General features: G+C 47.9%; 1 protein-coding gene across 3 annotated transcripts in view; it reads right to left on the reverse strand.

The window, feature by feature from the left end:
- MPRIP (myosin phosphatase Rho interacting protein) overlaps nt 1-15363 on the reverse strand; it is a 167462-nt gene that overhangs the window by 29850 nt on the left and 122249 nt on the right. For all 3 annotated transcript variants that reach the window (XM_026650579.2, XM_026650578.2, XM_026650580.2), the window contains exons 8-13: nt 14565-14706; nt 13794-13910; nt 7971-8027; nt 5021-5089; nt 4342-4431; nt 3674-3783 (exon numbers count right to left, since the gene is read on the reverse strand). In XM_026650579.2, the coding sequence (XP_026506364.1) occupies nt 3674-3783; nt 4342-4431; nt 5021-5089; nt 7971-8027; nt 13794-13910; nt 14565-14706 (585 nt within the window). The remainder of the gene's footprint in view (nt 1-3673; nt 3784-4341; nt 4432-5020; nt 5090-7970; nt 8028-13793; nt 13911-14564; nt 14707-15363) is intronic.

Below are 15363 nucleotides of genomic sequence, written 5' to 3' on the forward strand. Positions count from 1 at the left end.
CTGGATTATTCAGTAGAAATGCAGACATGCCAGCCTTGTACATGCAGATTAGAATTAAAACATAAAATGGCAATAAGCCAACTCCATGGAATGTGATTCCCACAGAATAATTCTGGCCCGGAGGGTCCGGGAGACATTCACTCAAACCCTGCTGGTAACAGAGCCCCAAGTGGTGCCATTTCCCAGTAACTCCACCCGTGCTGTTGAATTCCCCTTCAGCTTGACCAGCCCTTCCTACCTCTGCCCTGATCTTGCTCCTTAAAGGGACAGTACCCCCACATTTGTACTTAGCTTAGCTAAGTACATTTGTGTTCAGCAAGCTTTGATGTGTCAAGCAACTTAGCTTTCTGCGAGGGTGCAGTGAAGAGAGCCATAAAGCCCTCGTATGGGCGTTCACTGCAGCCAACTAAAATTAACGCGGTACCTTAACACTGGAGCTACATGCATGAAGATTGCCAGCATTTATAGTGGGCGTAACAGCAGAGGATTTCCTTGGAGCATTTACAACAAAAAGGTTCCTCCCCACCTGTGCCCCACCAAAACCCATATGTGCACATAGCCAAAGAATGCAACATAAGGGAATGACTCTGCATGGTTCCTATGCTAGTATCTTCCGATGCACTTTCACTCACAAACTACAGGCTCAGCTGGGCTTAGTTTTAAGAAACTCTTGCAGTTTCAGGTTTATCTTTGAAAACCAGCCCGGAAAGATGCTCTTCAGCTCTGCCCACCGCAGCTAACAAAAGAAACTTCCATACTGCACCATGATGAAACTGCACTATTTGAGTTCAGAGCTACTTTTGACCCTCATGCCTGAGGCCCTAAAGGGATGCTAGATGTTTCCAAAGCAAACGTACAGCCAGCAAGTCAATCTGGTTAACTGGTAAAACAGCATTTTACACAAGTTAATAGTAAAGAGACATTGTCTTAAAACAGAACGGGGGTTGGGAACAAAGAGAATCCCTGGACTACCAGCCACTGTCAGAAGTCTGAAATGATACAGCTCTGACCCCAGACTTCTCAAAACGACTTGAGAATGCCCTGTTGTCATATCTGTTACCGGCCTACTTCCCCTCTGCACATTCCAGAGGGGCACAGATTACATGTCACGGCATATGAATAGCATTTAGAAACGAACTGAGGAGGATGCAGTGGCACTGATCTAGGAGATAAAATGGAAGTCTTGGAAGTGCCCAGCAGCCCACACATTGCCATTAATAATGCTCGACTATTTCCCACCTCCAACCCATTTTTCTCCTTCTGCTCAAATGAGTTACCTCAGCCCGCATTTGCCCTGGAAAGGCAATCACTGGCCAGGAGGTGGGGTGGAGGGAGCTTTTTAATAGCTGTGGGGAATGTCTAGTTACTGCTCCTTTTAGGTCAGGAACACTGTGTGGTAGAGTTCAAAAATGGTATGACGTTGGCAGGCAACTGCAGCTAGAGCTGGCTTGGAGACTGAGCCCAAGTAGGAGGTGGATGGAATTAGCAGGTAAAGAAGGACCCACTTGCTGTGCTTAGCACATGCATTGTTATTTTATTTTTCTGGTGGTGATTATTCTGACCCAACTAAAGCTTTTGCAGTTAGACTATGAGCTCTTTGGTGCAGGGACCATCTTTTTGTTCTGGTTTTATACAGGTCCCAGCACAATGGGGTCCTGGCCCATGACTGAGGCGCATAGGTGCTACCACAATGTAAATATTAATAATACTGTAGTTTAAAACACATATATTTGACTTAATGGATTTCAGGAGACATAACACAGGGCAAATAAACAGATGTTAAAAGGGGATTAAAGAGAGTTTGGGGTATCAATCCAGCTCCTAGTGGAGAGATGCTGACATCAGCAAAACCACCATCACAGATGGTCACCTTGGGGGCAATTTCAGCAGATTTGTCATATGCTGAACTGACCATGAAGACTAAACTGCTCTGACCCCTTGACACCCGAAGTGGGATATAGATCATCACTACTAGCACTGCAGGGTAAAACACTTGCAAGCCCTTAGCCCTGCAAGCCTCCTGTGCTCTGGCTCTCAGCCTCACAGAACTCCTGTCTACCAGCCATTTCAGAACGTGCGTACGTTAACAACGTTCCCCGAGATGGGCTGGTGCACCCAGCGCATTGACACATACACGAGGATAAGTGCACTACTGGGATCATATTTACAGGACAATGGTTTTCTCTACATTCAGTAGTTCCCGCTTAGTTATGGAGACACATGCTCAAATAGTTCCAATCCACATCACTGACCAAATTCACTCATTACACAAAAATTCTGAAATAAGCTAAATTAAAACTATTGCAATTGACCAAGATTTATTTTTGCTAACTTGACGAAACAGGAATTTACACAAATCCTTAGAGGTTTAACGGTCTCCTCTAATTGACTTGGTCTTGTCCATCTTCGTAACTATGCACATCGGAAGATACCATTGTGGGGAAATCAAGTATCAAGACCAGGTTGCTTCTTCTCTTCTTTCTCATTTTAATTTTAAAAAGAAATGAAAATGTCAGGACTTTCTATCTGGAGTGCAGAAAACGGGGAGCATGCAGTGACTCACAAGAGATACAAACCACAGAACGTTAATACAGGAGAGAACACAGTTTTCCAACCTGGGCTTCAGCACCGATAGTTTCAAAGAGAAGTTTTTCCTGGGAATGCATGGAAATCAAACATATGCAGGAGTGAGGAAAGAGGAGGACTCCCAGAGAGCCGTGAGAGATCCACCAGCCAGCTCTGTCAGGAGTAAGGGGGGGTATTTGAGTGGGAGGGGGGGGAAGAGATCACGGAACATCTCTGGATAGACAGCACTGGGTGGAGAGAACTCTTCCACTGATGCTGGGGGAATCAGGCACAAATTCAGTGGCTGCCAGTTGAGTATGGATAAGAGAAAAGGGGTTAATCGTGTGGGTGCATCGTCATTCACTACACAACAGACAGCCAGGAATCCAGGGATCAGGATGTGTGTGGCTTGATGCAGTGCCAAACTACGATAATTTTTAGCTGAGAGAAAGTAAAGCCCACTCTGCCCACAGCAGCAAGGTCTGATAGCAGGTACTATATGAAATTTGTGGGTGCCTTCCTCTTGTACTGAAGGCTTTCCAATTGGACTAAGGCCACCCCATGTCTAACATGAAGGGGAAGAAGTTATGTAGAAGGTCAGAGGAGAAGAAATGCTTCTCACGGAGCACAGACTAAAATGGGGTTCAAGCAAATTCAGCTTTTAATTTCAAAACAGGCATTTGCTGAGGTGACAGGTTGCTCTTGCTGAAGAGAGGAAAGGGGAAACCCAATATAACCAACCCCAAACCAGGGCTTGCACACACATCGAAGAGTGACCACGAATACAGGTGCGTGCCTCTAGGTCAGGCAGGTGGGTGTGCAAATGACCATTAGCAGATGCAAGCTGGAGGAACGCTCCCTTCTGCAGATGGTTGCACATCGGTGTGCAAAACAGGAGGAATTTTGGCTCTATGCGTCTTGTGCTGATTGCGAAAACAGCAGGAGAGCAAAGGGTGTCCAGCCTAAGCCCAGAGAATGTGAGTAGCCACAACACTGAGTGGGAGGGACCAGAAACAGAGTCAGAAAGGGGGTGGGAATTTCTGCACAGCAAGTGAGAGGATAGAGGGGGATGGGTAAGATGGGCATCGTTCTTTTCCTAGTTCTTTACCTGGTCACATCTGGAGCGGCGGTGGGGCGAACGTGCTTCATGATCGTCTGGATCCAGTTTCGTCTAATCCCAGAGGTCATGGCAGAGAGGGTGAATTCCCCTTCTTTAGTCTAGGCAAAGAGGAGGAGCAAGTCAACATGGCTGATTCTATTGGGCAGCACTTCCATTCCCTTCCCTTCAAGGGGTTGCCAGGACTCACTCCCCAGCCCCACTCTTCATCCCTCAGTGCAGAGACTCTAGAAATCTAGGTCATAGTGAGGTACCATGTCGACAAGCCCTGAGTTTGACAGATGTCTATCACTCAAGTCCTTAAGAAGGTTTTCATTGAGTATTTGAGAGAGAGAACCGTCAAATCCACTCCTTTCTCCCGCTCCCATTTCTTACCAGCAACTATTGATCAAAACATGAACCAATGACTAGCCAATCACATGCTTCAGGGCACAAGCTGGTCACCATCTGAGGGGAGTCAGGAAGACACTTCCCTTCCCATAGGATAGTATCCACAGTGAGGTGTGTTATAAGAGTGGTTTCATCTGCCTGTGATCCATCCAGCATTAGTGACTGCTGGAGATGGACCACTGAGTCTGTTGGGATAAGGAAACATCTGCCACCCTCACTCCAACTGCTCCCCACAGCAGCAGTGTTCCCGTTCCCCAAAGCCTTCTTACATGGATCTGGAAGCCATAGTTTCGCTGAACTGGATATTCCGTGACGTCATAGCATGTAGACAAATCAATTTCTCCATCCAAATCAGCTGCCTGGGGAACGAGAGAGGGGAAAACTGTAGGGATTGTTGCACACTAAAAGTGTGCGCACACACGTTCAAAAGCGGCATCTAACAAGAAGCCACTTAAGAAGCTTCTCCACAAGATCAGCAGTCTCATTCTCAGCATCAAGGACTTACGGCGAGACACACAGTAGAAACCATGGAGACATATTAACATGGATGCTTCAGCCCCATCAAGGGACCTGCAGAGTTGGGCTAAAGGGTGATCGAACTCCTGTTCAAGAAGAGACGTGGCTTTGATCTGGGGTTGCACCAAGCTCTGCCTCTCACTGAATCCCCGAGGACTGAGAGCTTGAAAACGAGCACTGCTGGGAATGCTCTTGTTGCTGGAAGCCCCCCAATTCACTTCAATGCACCCCCAGGCTTTCTAATCTTCTAGCTAACTTGCGAGGCACAAACCCAAATCCAGCCGGGAACCTGAACTCCCCACCCCGGACACAGCTGTGTTCATATGGAGAATTGTAGGAGCAATGCTGGGAGTCGGGCCCACTGAAGTCATTTGGGACTTTGTCAGACTCTGCAATGAATCGGGTTTAAACTCGGAGAAAAGAGACACCTACCTCCTCTGCCACGGAATCCCTGTAGTATCTCAGGCTCTGATCCGTCAGCACAAACCAGTGTTTCTTCCACTAGGAAACAAACAAGGCAAGCCCTTTAACAAGCTGCTCCTTTCCCACGCCTGAGGCGGCTGCGGTATCACCTCATAGCTCACCAAGGTAAAGGCAGACCAGTCGACCATCCCCTCTGTTGTATAAACAGCTGGGCAGGCTGCAATTACCAGCTCTGTGCTCTGGGGGGGTACTCGAGCTCTCACAGCTGAAAGCCAGTAGAAAGATCAAGGAGAGGGAAAGGGATGCTGAGGTGAGTCAAGCATGTGACTTCCACCTATAGGATCCTCTCCTGTCTGAGCGGGGACGTTTGTTGAGCAAACAGACTGAGCGGCAAAGGCTCCATCACTCAATGATAACATGTGGCCATGACCAGAAAAGTCATCACAAATATGCTACCTTTGGACCTTCAGAGTCCTACCCTTGCAGTTTACTGACAGGACACCGTGTTTAATGGCTGCATTCTTCGGCTCGGAAGGACCTGTTCTTTATGATTTATGAACGTGGGCAGATAACATTCCTGTTTATTTCTGGAGTGTATAGGAACTGAGTGTTTTCCTTTAAAGAGTTTGTTTGTGACCCCTCTAGTGGCGCTCCCTGTCTGTTTCAGAGGCCCCCACAATCCTGCTAGAGCAGCAGTGTGTCTATGTAGCTAGGCCTTGCATTTTGCATGTAGTTAGTATCACAGTTATTTGGATCCCACCCACTGTGTTTGCAAGGGTCCTTCATATTACAGCTATTGTGTTAAGAGCAACAACAACAACAACAACAAAAATCAATCACAATAATTTCCAAATATTTCCCCCTTGTTTTTGTCAATTTAAAGTACTGAACTATTACTATTATTTATATTACTTTACCGCTTAGGAGCCCTCGTCATGGACCATGGGCCCCACTGCATTAGATACTTCACAAAGCTTGAACAAAAGGACTGATCCAAAGAGCTTACAATTTACATAAGAACATGAGAATGGTCGTACTAGGTCAGACCAATGGTCCAGCTAGCCCAGTCTCCTGTGTTCCGACAGTGGCCAATGCCAGGTGCCCCAGAGGGAATGAACAGAAGAGGGCAATTTATCAAGTGGTCCATCCCCTGTCATCCAGTCCCAGCTTCTAACAGTAACATAAAAATGGCCATACTGGGTCAGACCAGTGGTCTCTGAGACAAGAGACAATGGATGGATACAGACAGGCGTTTCTTTCAGAACTCACATCCTAGCACTTCATTCAAAATGTTGTAGCTAAAAATCAGTGTTTAATAACCATATTAATTTCCTTGACTTGCTGCCAGGGAGATTTCAGTTCTCCCATCCAAGAGAACCAGATCAAACAGGTCTATGCTTTCCCTTGTAAGTGTTGCCTCTCAGTTACATGCACTTGTGTTTCCAGCCCTGTTTGGCTGGAAAGAGACGTTTCCTGATGAGAACCCAACCCTGCCAAACCTGAATCTCTTATCTCAATTTGTAGTCCCCCCAAAAGAGCTGACTAAGTTATGATTCCAGTCTGTAGTGCTGGGGATTGATAAACAGGGCAGAGCTTGGATCTCAGGCTGAGCTGCAGTGGTGGCAGGTAGGAGAGCACTGCTAAACCAAATGCACTGGATGCGCAGAAAAGCAAGGAACAAACAGGATGTCATTTGTACAGTCAGTCGCTCTCCTGATGGTAGCGGCACTTTGAGCAGAGGATGGACTCCCCACCAATTCCCCATGCTTCAGAATCTGTAGCCCAGCCCCAGCTTACGCAGTCCACATCGCTCCCTCCCGCACTACCTCCGCCAACAGATCAGGGGGACGACAGGGGGAAAATCAAGGGAGGGGATTATTTATAAATAGTAACATGAGCTCAGTCACAGCCCAGTATCAGCTGCCAGCCTTTAAGACTGTGGGAGCTGAGCACTTAACCACAACCCCTCAGGGAGGGAAGGAGCGGGAGGTGGGAAGCTGGTGCTTCCATTAGTGCCTTAATGGAGACATTTTGATTTCCTCTAATTGCTCTCGCTCATTGTTCCCATGGTTCTGAGGGTGCCTGTTCTGCACCGGATTACTGATGCTGAAGAGGTGGCTGTGACCACAAGGGAGATGAGGCCAAGAGAACCAATGCTACAGCCCACGCTGACCTCGACTCCCTAGAAACCTGTTAAATGACATTCAGATGCAGGGGCCTGAATCCTCTGCGATGCAGAATGCCAGCCATTCCTGCCCCGGGTAGACCCTGCTCGCGTGGTGATGGTGAGGAGATAGGTAGAGCTCACATAGCAATGGCTGCCTGGCCTGTGTAAGGCTCTAGATTTGACCGAGTTCTCCCTGCACACCGGTCTGCCAAGATGCCTCCATCTGGTTTCCCCCAGGTGTAAAACAGGGCTAATACAGATCTACCCTTGCATTTGTTACTGTGGGAAGTGCTATATAAATGCTGAGCCCTGCACGTGAAGCATATAAGGAGCCTGAAATATATATGTGTGTGTGTGTCTGTCTCTCTCTCTCTCTCTCTCACACACACACACACACACACTTACACTTCTCCCATATTAATCCGTTCAGGCCCTCATAGTTCTACAGCAAGGTAGGAAGCCCTGGAAATGCAGCTTCCTGTACTGTTCAGGTGTCAGCAGTCAGGGTTGAAAGCCTTTTGGAGTTCATCGTTAACGAAGAATCTATCCTCCCCACACATGAGCAGCCACACAGCTGCACCCCCTGGGCCATTTATTTGGATTCTGCGTATAGCCACAACGCCATGTGCAGAAACGCAGACAGACAACTGCACCAAGCCACAAGGAAAAGGGACAGTCCTCTCCCCAGGGATGCCATGTTACAGGTGGGCTAATGCGTGGTTACATACAAATGCTGACTGACCACAGCATCCAAGATGGTGGCTGAGAAAGAGCATGTCCCACTAGACTTACCTGCCCATCCTCGTATTGCTTCGTCAGCCATCCCTTCTTGAAGTTCAGCAGGTCTGGCTGCAAGGAGAGGAAAGAAAAGGAGACATTTAGAGCTTTTCGAGGATTCAGATGAAGTGCCGGCTTCCAACTCTACCACGGAGAAATCCCACAGCAGTGATTTATACCATATAATTAAGGCGATGATTTTGTTATGGACAGGTCACGGGTAATAAACAAAAATTCACAAAAGCCGTGACCTGTCCCTGACTTTTACTGAAAATGTTCATGCCAAAATGGGGAGGGAGGAGGGTCCACCACCCTGCCCTGGTGTGGCTGGGAGCTGCGGCCCCTGCCCACTGACTAGGAGCTGCTGCGGCTGGGGAGATGTGGGAGATTCTCCCCCAGGCTGGGGAGCTGCAAGGGTTCCCCTGCTGCCTGCTCTGGGGGTCCCTTGCACCCGCAGGGGACTAGGGAGCTCCGGGGGATCCCTCCCCATGGGGGATTCTGCCCCCCTACCCCACGGCGACTGGGATTCCCCCCCCAGGCTGGGGAGGTCCAGAGGGAGCAACAGCGGGAACGCTGGCATAGGCAAGGCTGCTGACTTTTTAACCTGTCTAGACGTGAAGAAAAAGGTTTCTGCAAACAAGGCCTTGATGTTTCAGCGATTAGGTATCACCTGGGCGGACACTGTCATGCAGAAGGTATTTTGCAGGGGAACACACGTGCCCTGCTGCCATTTCTTACAGAGTTCCCTTCATAAGAAAGAAAGGCTAGTAAGAAGAGAGGTAAGGAAAAGCTGTCAAGTTCCCAAGATGCCTAGCTGGAGAAGCTATTCTCTGGTCCACACTTGCTCAGACATACAGCAGCACAAGGAGCCATTGACTAGCCAGGTGTTTTAATGGTGACTGCAGCGCTGTCCTACTTTCTCCTCCAAGGCACCCCAAGTGTACAAAACTGAGTGCAGCAGTGGCTGGACAGGGAGGAGTCATCAAAACAGAGAGCAAAAAATAAGCCAAGGAAACTGGCCGGCGGGGGAGTATCAGATGTGAGACAGATGGAAATTCTTCATCTCTCAGGGGGAAAGCAAGCAGATAGGAGGTCTCCAAATGGAGACTAGTTGGGCAAAGCTCAACATCGTTGCGGACGTTGACCAGCTAGCGGGGTCCAATCAGGCTTCGGTTTCGGGGTTTGGCAACCCAATCAGATAAAGTTTTTAAGGCCCGGCTTGACAAAGCCCTGGCTGGGATGATTTAGTTGGGAATTGGTCCTGCTTTGAGCAGGGGGTTGGACTGGATGACCTCCTGAGGTCTCTTCCAACCCTAATCTTCTCTGATTCTAAAAGTTCCCCTAAGCAAGAAAACAGCCCCCATGGCTAGAAGAGCAGGAGCCAGGTGCCTCCCGCTCAAGGATTCTTTGGACTTTTGCCATTTAAGTGTAAAAAGAGGGTTGGGGAGGTGTCTATGCTAGTCCTTGCGCTGGCTGGGTAGGCAGAGATTGGGGGCAAGGGCGAGGTTCAGCAAAGTGCAAGGTTCCCCGACAGCAGCTGCACACAGCCAGCAGAAGCCTGCTCAAGAAGTTCCACTTCCACCCCCTCCCGTCACCCAAGATCCAGGTTTTGCTTCATGCTGGCCAGACCCCATACGATTAGTCTATGCTACTGGAGCAGGAAGATGACTGGGGGGGATGAGGGGAGAGAAGACGCCACCAACATGGAGTCCAGTCTATTTATCCAGAACATCTTGTTGGGTTTCTCCATTGTTTCACACCAAAGCGGTGCCAGCTGCGGTCTCCGATATGCCCCATGGGAGCAGGGAGAGGCAGAGCATCGCCTCCCTTGTGCATACCAGAGTACCCAGGCATTGCACATGAGACCTGGGAAGCGACATCCATGACTCCGCCGCTTTCGCTGATGTGACGGGGAAGGAGATCTTTCTCTAAAGCAAGGCAGGTTCTAAGGGCCCTGCCCCCCACCCAATTAGCTCTTAGGTACCAAACCCTGGAGTCTGCTGGCACAATCAGAAAGCCTGGGCCTACCTTATCCTTGTGGCTCTTCATTAGTCTCCCATCCACAAAGCCTCCTTGCCCTCACTCCCTGCCTCTATTTATAAACTCTGCCCGGCATGGCTGGCAGCTGGCAATCACGTGGTACAGTGCGTATCAACATAAGGCCGAGTTCCTATTTACGAGGCCGTGAAATACCCTAGAGGTTTGCATGAAGGGAGTACCTGCATCTCATAACCCCATAAGGAACCCTGGTCAGATTTCCTTATAAGTGGATTTAACAGGAGGCTGTGGCTAAAAGAACAGCCTTTAACTCTGAAGAGGGGACTTTTCCACACAGGGGTGAGCTGAAAGTTTCTTATTTCGCATCCTGTTTATTGCATATTAATGTAGGTGGTGGAAGTATTTTCCCTCCCTCGCTGATCAGCTCCTCCTTCAGCTTCAGCCTGCAGACAAGATATAATCCTGTTTTTAGGACATCACAACCTGTTGTCATGAAAGTGACGGATGCCAAGCATTGCGGCTTTGAAACCTCACAGCAGGATCAATTCCGAGGAGCAGCTGGGAGTGGAGGAGGAGGAGGAGGAGGAGAAGGAGAGAAGCCAGATTTAAATGAACCAGCACAAATCGATTGGCAATGGCAAAGGAAGCCGTGAACACAGGGGAAAAGAAATCTAAACAGAAATCTATTAAATCCAGTTTGTCCCCCAAGTGCGAGTGTCCTTAAGGGGAAAGGTGCCCGGTTCAGCATCACAGAACCCAGGGGAATAATACCCGAACACTGCTCCAGAAACACTACAGAATCCAAGGAGGAGACAGGAAAGAGATTCACCAAAGGCCAGGACCACCCTGCATTTGCAATAGCATGACCAGGTGGGATACGCCCACTGGACCCGAACAGAGAATACCTGTTGAAAAGGCAGCCTTGAATGCTGCATGGATTTGGCACAGGTAAGAGACAGTGTTGAGTATCCAGAGCTTCTAGAAACCAAGCTCACTAAGCTACGTGAGCTGCAGCATCTTGATTTTAGGATTGGTTAACCTAATGAAAGAGCAGATTCCCTTGTGAGAGAAGGAGATGTTCTGATCAGACCACCAGTGGTCCTGGTGAGCCACAGCCTCTCTGCAGGCAAAGACTAGAGAGGAGAGCTTCACGGTCACCCATGGAGAGTTGAAGAGAGCTCTCTACTGCTACGAAGAAACTGTACTTTGGATCCACGTTCATTTGTTCCCAGCCAAGCATTTTGCAAAGGAAAGCAGAACTAGTGAAGATGTTACAGACTTTCAAGGGCCGAATACTTACTTGTTGAAAAAAAATTGTAAGGGAAGGGCAGGGTCATCATTACAGAAAAATTCTGGGAGGGGCAAATTTCTGTCCGCGTCTAGAACGCTGTGTGTGATTATATTATATCCGGCAACGTTGGGTGGACCATACAGAGCTATGAAAAGTCTGGGGCTGAGGGGGCGGCAATTGCCCCCCCTTGCACCGTAGCAAATGACACCCCTGGGGAAGAATCTTCTATTAAAGTAGGGTAAGATCCCTGCTTAGCAAACCTTCGAAGTCTACTAGAGCTCTTACTTTAAACTTAGTGAAGCTAAGGATTTAAAAGCCACGGTAGCAAGAAGCATGCTAAAAATAGCAGCATGGGTATTGTGGCCTGGGCAGAGCAGCTCAGGTTAGCCACCTGAGCTCAGACCCAGGGGGTTGGGTGGGCTGATTCCCGCAGCCAGCCTGAGCTGCCGCCTGTGTCATAATGCTGCTAAATGTTAGCATGCCAGTTTGAGCAGAGCTAATGTGTGTGTCTCCCCAGGCTAGGAGGCTCACTCCCAGCTGCAGGGTAGACATACCCTTAGGCAAATCGGTCACTGCACCCAGTGTTTGCTGCATGCCATGCACAGACGTGTGGAAAGGGGGGGGGAATCAGTGCCTTTGTACAAGGAACTAGAGCCAGACGAGCCAGATACTGGAACTAACAACTTGGTGGAACTAGAAGGCCCATGATGACCAGGTCAAATAGAGGGATGCACACAGACTGGGGGACAAAGGGACAGATGGAACATGGACCTAAGAGGGACCCAAGTGACTCAACCCCAGTGCTTCATCCACACATGAATGATCCGCCACAAACCAAAGAAACCCTGACAACAAAGGTGAAGTGGGTGAATGCAACTTTTAGCCTGTGTCTGAGAAGAAAGACTTGCCTGATAATAAATGTCCCAGTCCCATAGGACTAGCCAAGTCTTCAGGGGAAACTTGGAATCACAAGGTTATAAAAGAGGGGGAGAAATAAACCAGTGAGTAAATGAGGTTGGTAACAGAATTGTTCAACTTCTGTTACTTTAACAGCAGGAGTTGCAAAATAAAGGGATAAGTGGTGCAGGAAACAGTGCATATCCTGCTATTTGGACTATGCAATTCCTTGCCTTAACTAAACGGTTAACACAAAGTCACGCTTCTTGAATTGCGCAAATACTAAGTAACTTGGGAACAGTGCTAACGGTATAAAAATAAAGAGTTTTTGTAGATGTACGAATCCTACAGTAAAAACTGATCTATAAATGCAATGCTTTGTGTGTGAGCGCACGCTGGGTGGGCGTGCATGTCTGTACACAAAGCTCGAACAAAAGCTCTTTGCAGACAAACATGTAGCACTTATTTATAATGGGTCGGGGTCTTATGCACAGAGCAGCATGCACATTTATACCACCCACTAGCATACAACACTGAGTAGGTGGGAGGAGAGCACTGCTTGAAGTTGTCTCATTTTGTTCTGCTAACCTTGTTTAAGTCTGGTTGGCATTCGAATCACAGAGAAATACAAAGCCTTACCGAAATTTTGTGTTGCAAAAATCATTATTTCTAAAACTATGCTGTACTCACATTGGTAAATAAAGACCTTTGTTGTCAAGGAATGCAGGCCTGTGAAGCTACTTTAAACATAAGGGGGTTGTGTTATTGCACAGCAAAATAGAAGGAATAGAACTTCGTTCTGGGGAAGCTTTGTGTATTACTGCCCATCTTTAACATTGTTGGTTGCAAGTGGAAGGAAGCTACGGATTTCAGTTTCCAAACTTTCCTCTCAAGCTTTCTTCCACTGATGTCTACTTTGCATAAATACACAATGTAAAGCTTTTAAGAACACTTCCGTGTTCATTTGTTAATTTTTCTTAATACACCAAGTCTGAAGGGTTGTTATCTGACTGCATGGGAGTAGTGAACTTGCAATTGATCTGATTCTGGAGCACTGAATGGGACCCAGGAAATTGTATTAACCTGCAACCTGCTGAAATGGTCTGATGCAGAGTAAGCCACCTCAGGTGGGAATGACACAGTATGTGAAAACAGAAGAAGGGAGCGTTCCTTTCTGGTAATGGTTGGGTTGATTTGTCACCTTAAGCACATGGCACCTGTATGGCAAACCATAACATTCAGGTAACTGACTATTACACAGAAAAATTGTTTGCCAAATAGGGACATGAGGAGCCAGTTCCCAAATCAGCTCTTGCTCTTAGGAAAACGAATCACTCCTCCAGGTCTCTGCCTCTCCACTGCCCTGGCAAGGGGATGGACTAGATAAATTACAGGATTTCTCTTTTCCAGGTCTAGCTTCTAACATACTCCGGGCCAAATTCAGATTGGGTTCAAGTCAATGGAATTGCTGCTGTTTACACCAGATTTGAATTGGCTCCAAGTCCACCGTGGTTGTTGAGAGCAATGGCAGAGGAGCTCTCACAAAGCTAACATCTGAAAGAGACGTAGCATTTCCATTCACAACAAGAACACCGTGCCAATGCCTTCATTCCCACATGCTAGTATTGAATGAAAAAACCCTTTGGGCTCACCGTCATGGAGGACTCAGTGGACCTTCTATCCAGTGATTTTGCTCTACGGTGTGGAGACAAAGGGGAAGCTGAGACTTCCAGGATGGATCCTACTGCTGCAGTTTCAGAGGTGAAGTCCTGAAAACAGAATTAGCCCAGATTACCACAACATTAACCCAAAACAGCAACTCCCATCTCTCACAACGTCAAAGACCCAGTGGTGTACATTTCTTAGACTCCGCAATTCAAATTAATGAGCTCACACCATAGTTTTCTTCATGTGCTTCTAGAAGCACATGGCTCTTCTGGACACAGAGTCCGAGGCATTAGACTGGCGCCAGTACATCTAAACTCACTTTAGGCTACAGGATTTTCAAGATCACATACTTCTATTAGTTAATTTCTTTTTATTAATACTTCATGTCATCTGCTGTGTTTTTTCCATGCCACATCTGATGCCTCCCTTTCCTATCCCGGAGGGAGGGAGAGAGAAAGGTGATTTGTCTTCTGCTCTGATCCCACCAGCAAAGCAAGGAGACTGGGCAGTGAGTGGCAAATCTGCACTGCTCACTTGTGCTCGAGGCCTGCCCGCTGTGGTACATGCACCCCCTTTCCCAAGACCTCTAGATCCTGTGCTCCATGCACAGAGATTTGCCAGTGAGGACTTGCAGCCAAGGACAATCCTAGCTGTACTAGGGAGAGCACTAAATATGAGCTGCCAGCCAACACCACATCCTCCAAGAACATAGGCAGGTGCCTTCATCCTACCTCAGAGAGAAACGAAAGGCTTACCCGTTTCCTGGGGAAAACCCTCTTCTCGCTCCTGCCCTGACGTGTCTCGCTGGAAAGGGAGGGGCCTGCGGACGCATTGGTTTCCATATGCTCTGCATTCTCTATATCTAATGCCTCAAATTTTTCAATTACCTGGGACCGCCTGGAACAAAGAGAGAGAGGAAACCGGTGCCCGTTTAACGCAAGAGCAGCGATTGTTTCGTGAGTCACTACAGAACCCCATATAGCAAGAGGCTCTCCCAGGGTAGCGGCAACAAGGGTTACATCCTACAGAACTCTGCAAAACTGCTCCTCTCGAAGCCTGTGCATTCGTGCCTTTTTGTTCAATTTCCCCCCGCATGCTGGAAAACATGGGGGATTCAGGACAAAAAACAGGTCTCAACTAGACAGGCAGGACTTTACCTGCAGGCTCTGAAGCCATAAGAAAAGATTACAGAATGCTTGACTTCCAGCCAAGGAGAACTAACTGCTTGTGTCAGGGTGAACTCTTTGCTGGTCATGTATTACAGAAAAGGTGCTCTTCTGGTCTCTGGTACACACTCAGCCAGAGGTAGCAGATTTCATATGGACAGTCTGACCTTTCACAGCTTCTGAGCTCCGAGTATGTTCCACCTCCATACAGTTATTTTTAATATTATTAGTAGGGTCTGTTTGCCCTTCTTCTCCACCCCCTTCTATTTGCACATAATTTAATGCAACAGGGTCTCAATGATCTCCTCCCCAATTCATACATTCCCTGCCCCAGCACATGGTTTTCAAGATTAAAAACATTTTCTAAACCAGCAATAACTATTTTTCC

This window comes from Terrapene carolina, unplaced genomic scaffold, assembly GCF_002925995.2.
Source record: "Terrapene carolina triunguis isolate 2854851 unplaced genomic scaffold, T_m_triunguis-2.0 Scaffold93, whole genome shotgun sequence".
In the NCBI taxonomy this organism is placed as follows: domain Eukaryota; kingdom Metazoa; phylum Chordata; order Testudines; family Emydidae; genus Terrapene; species Terrapene triunguis.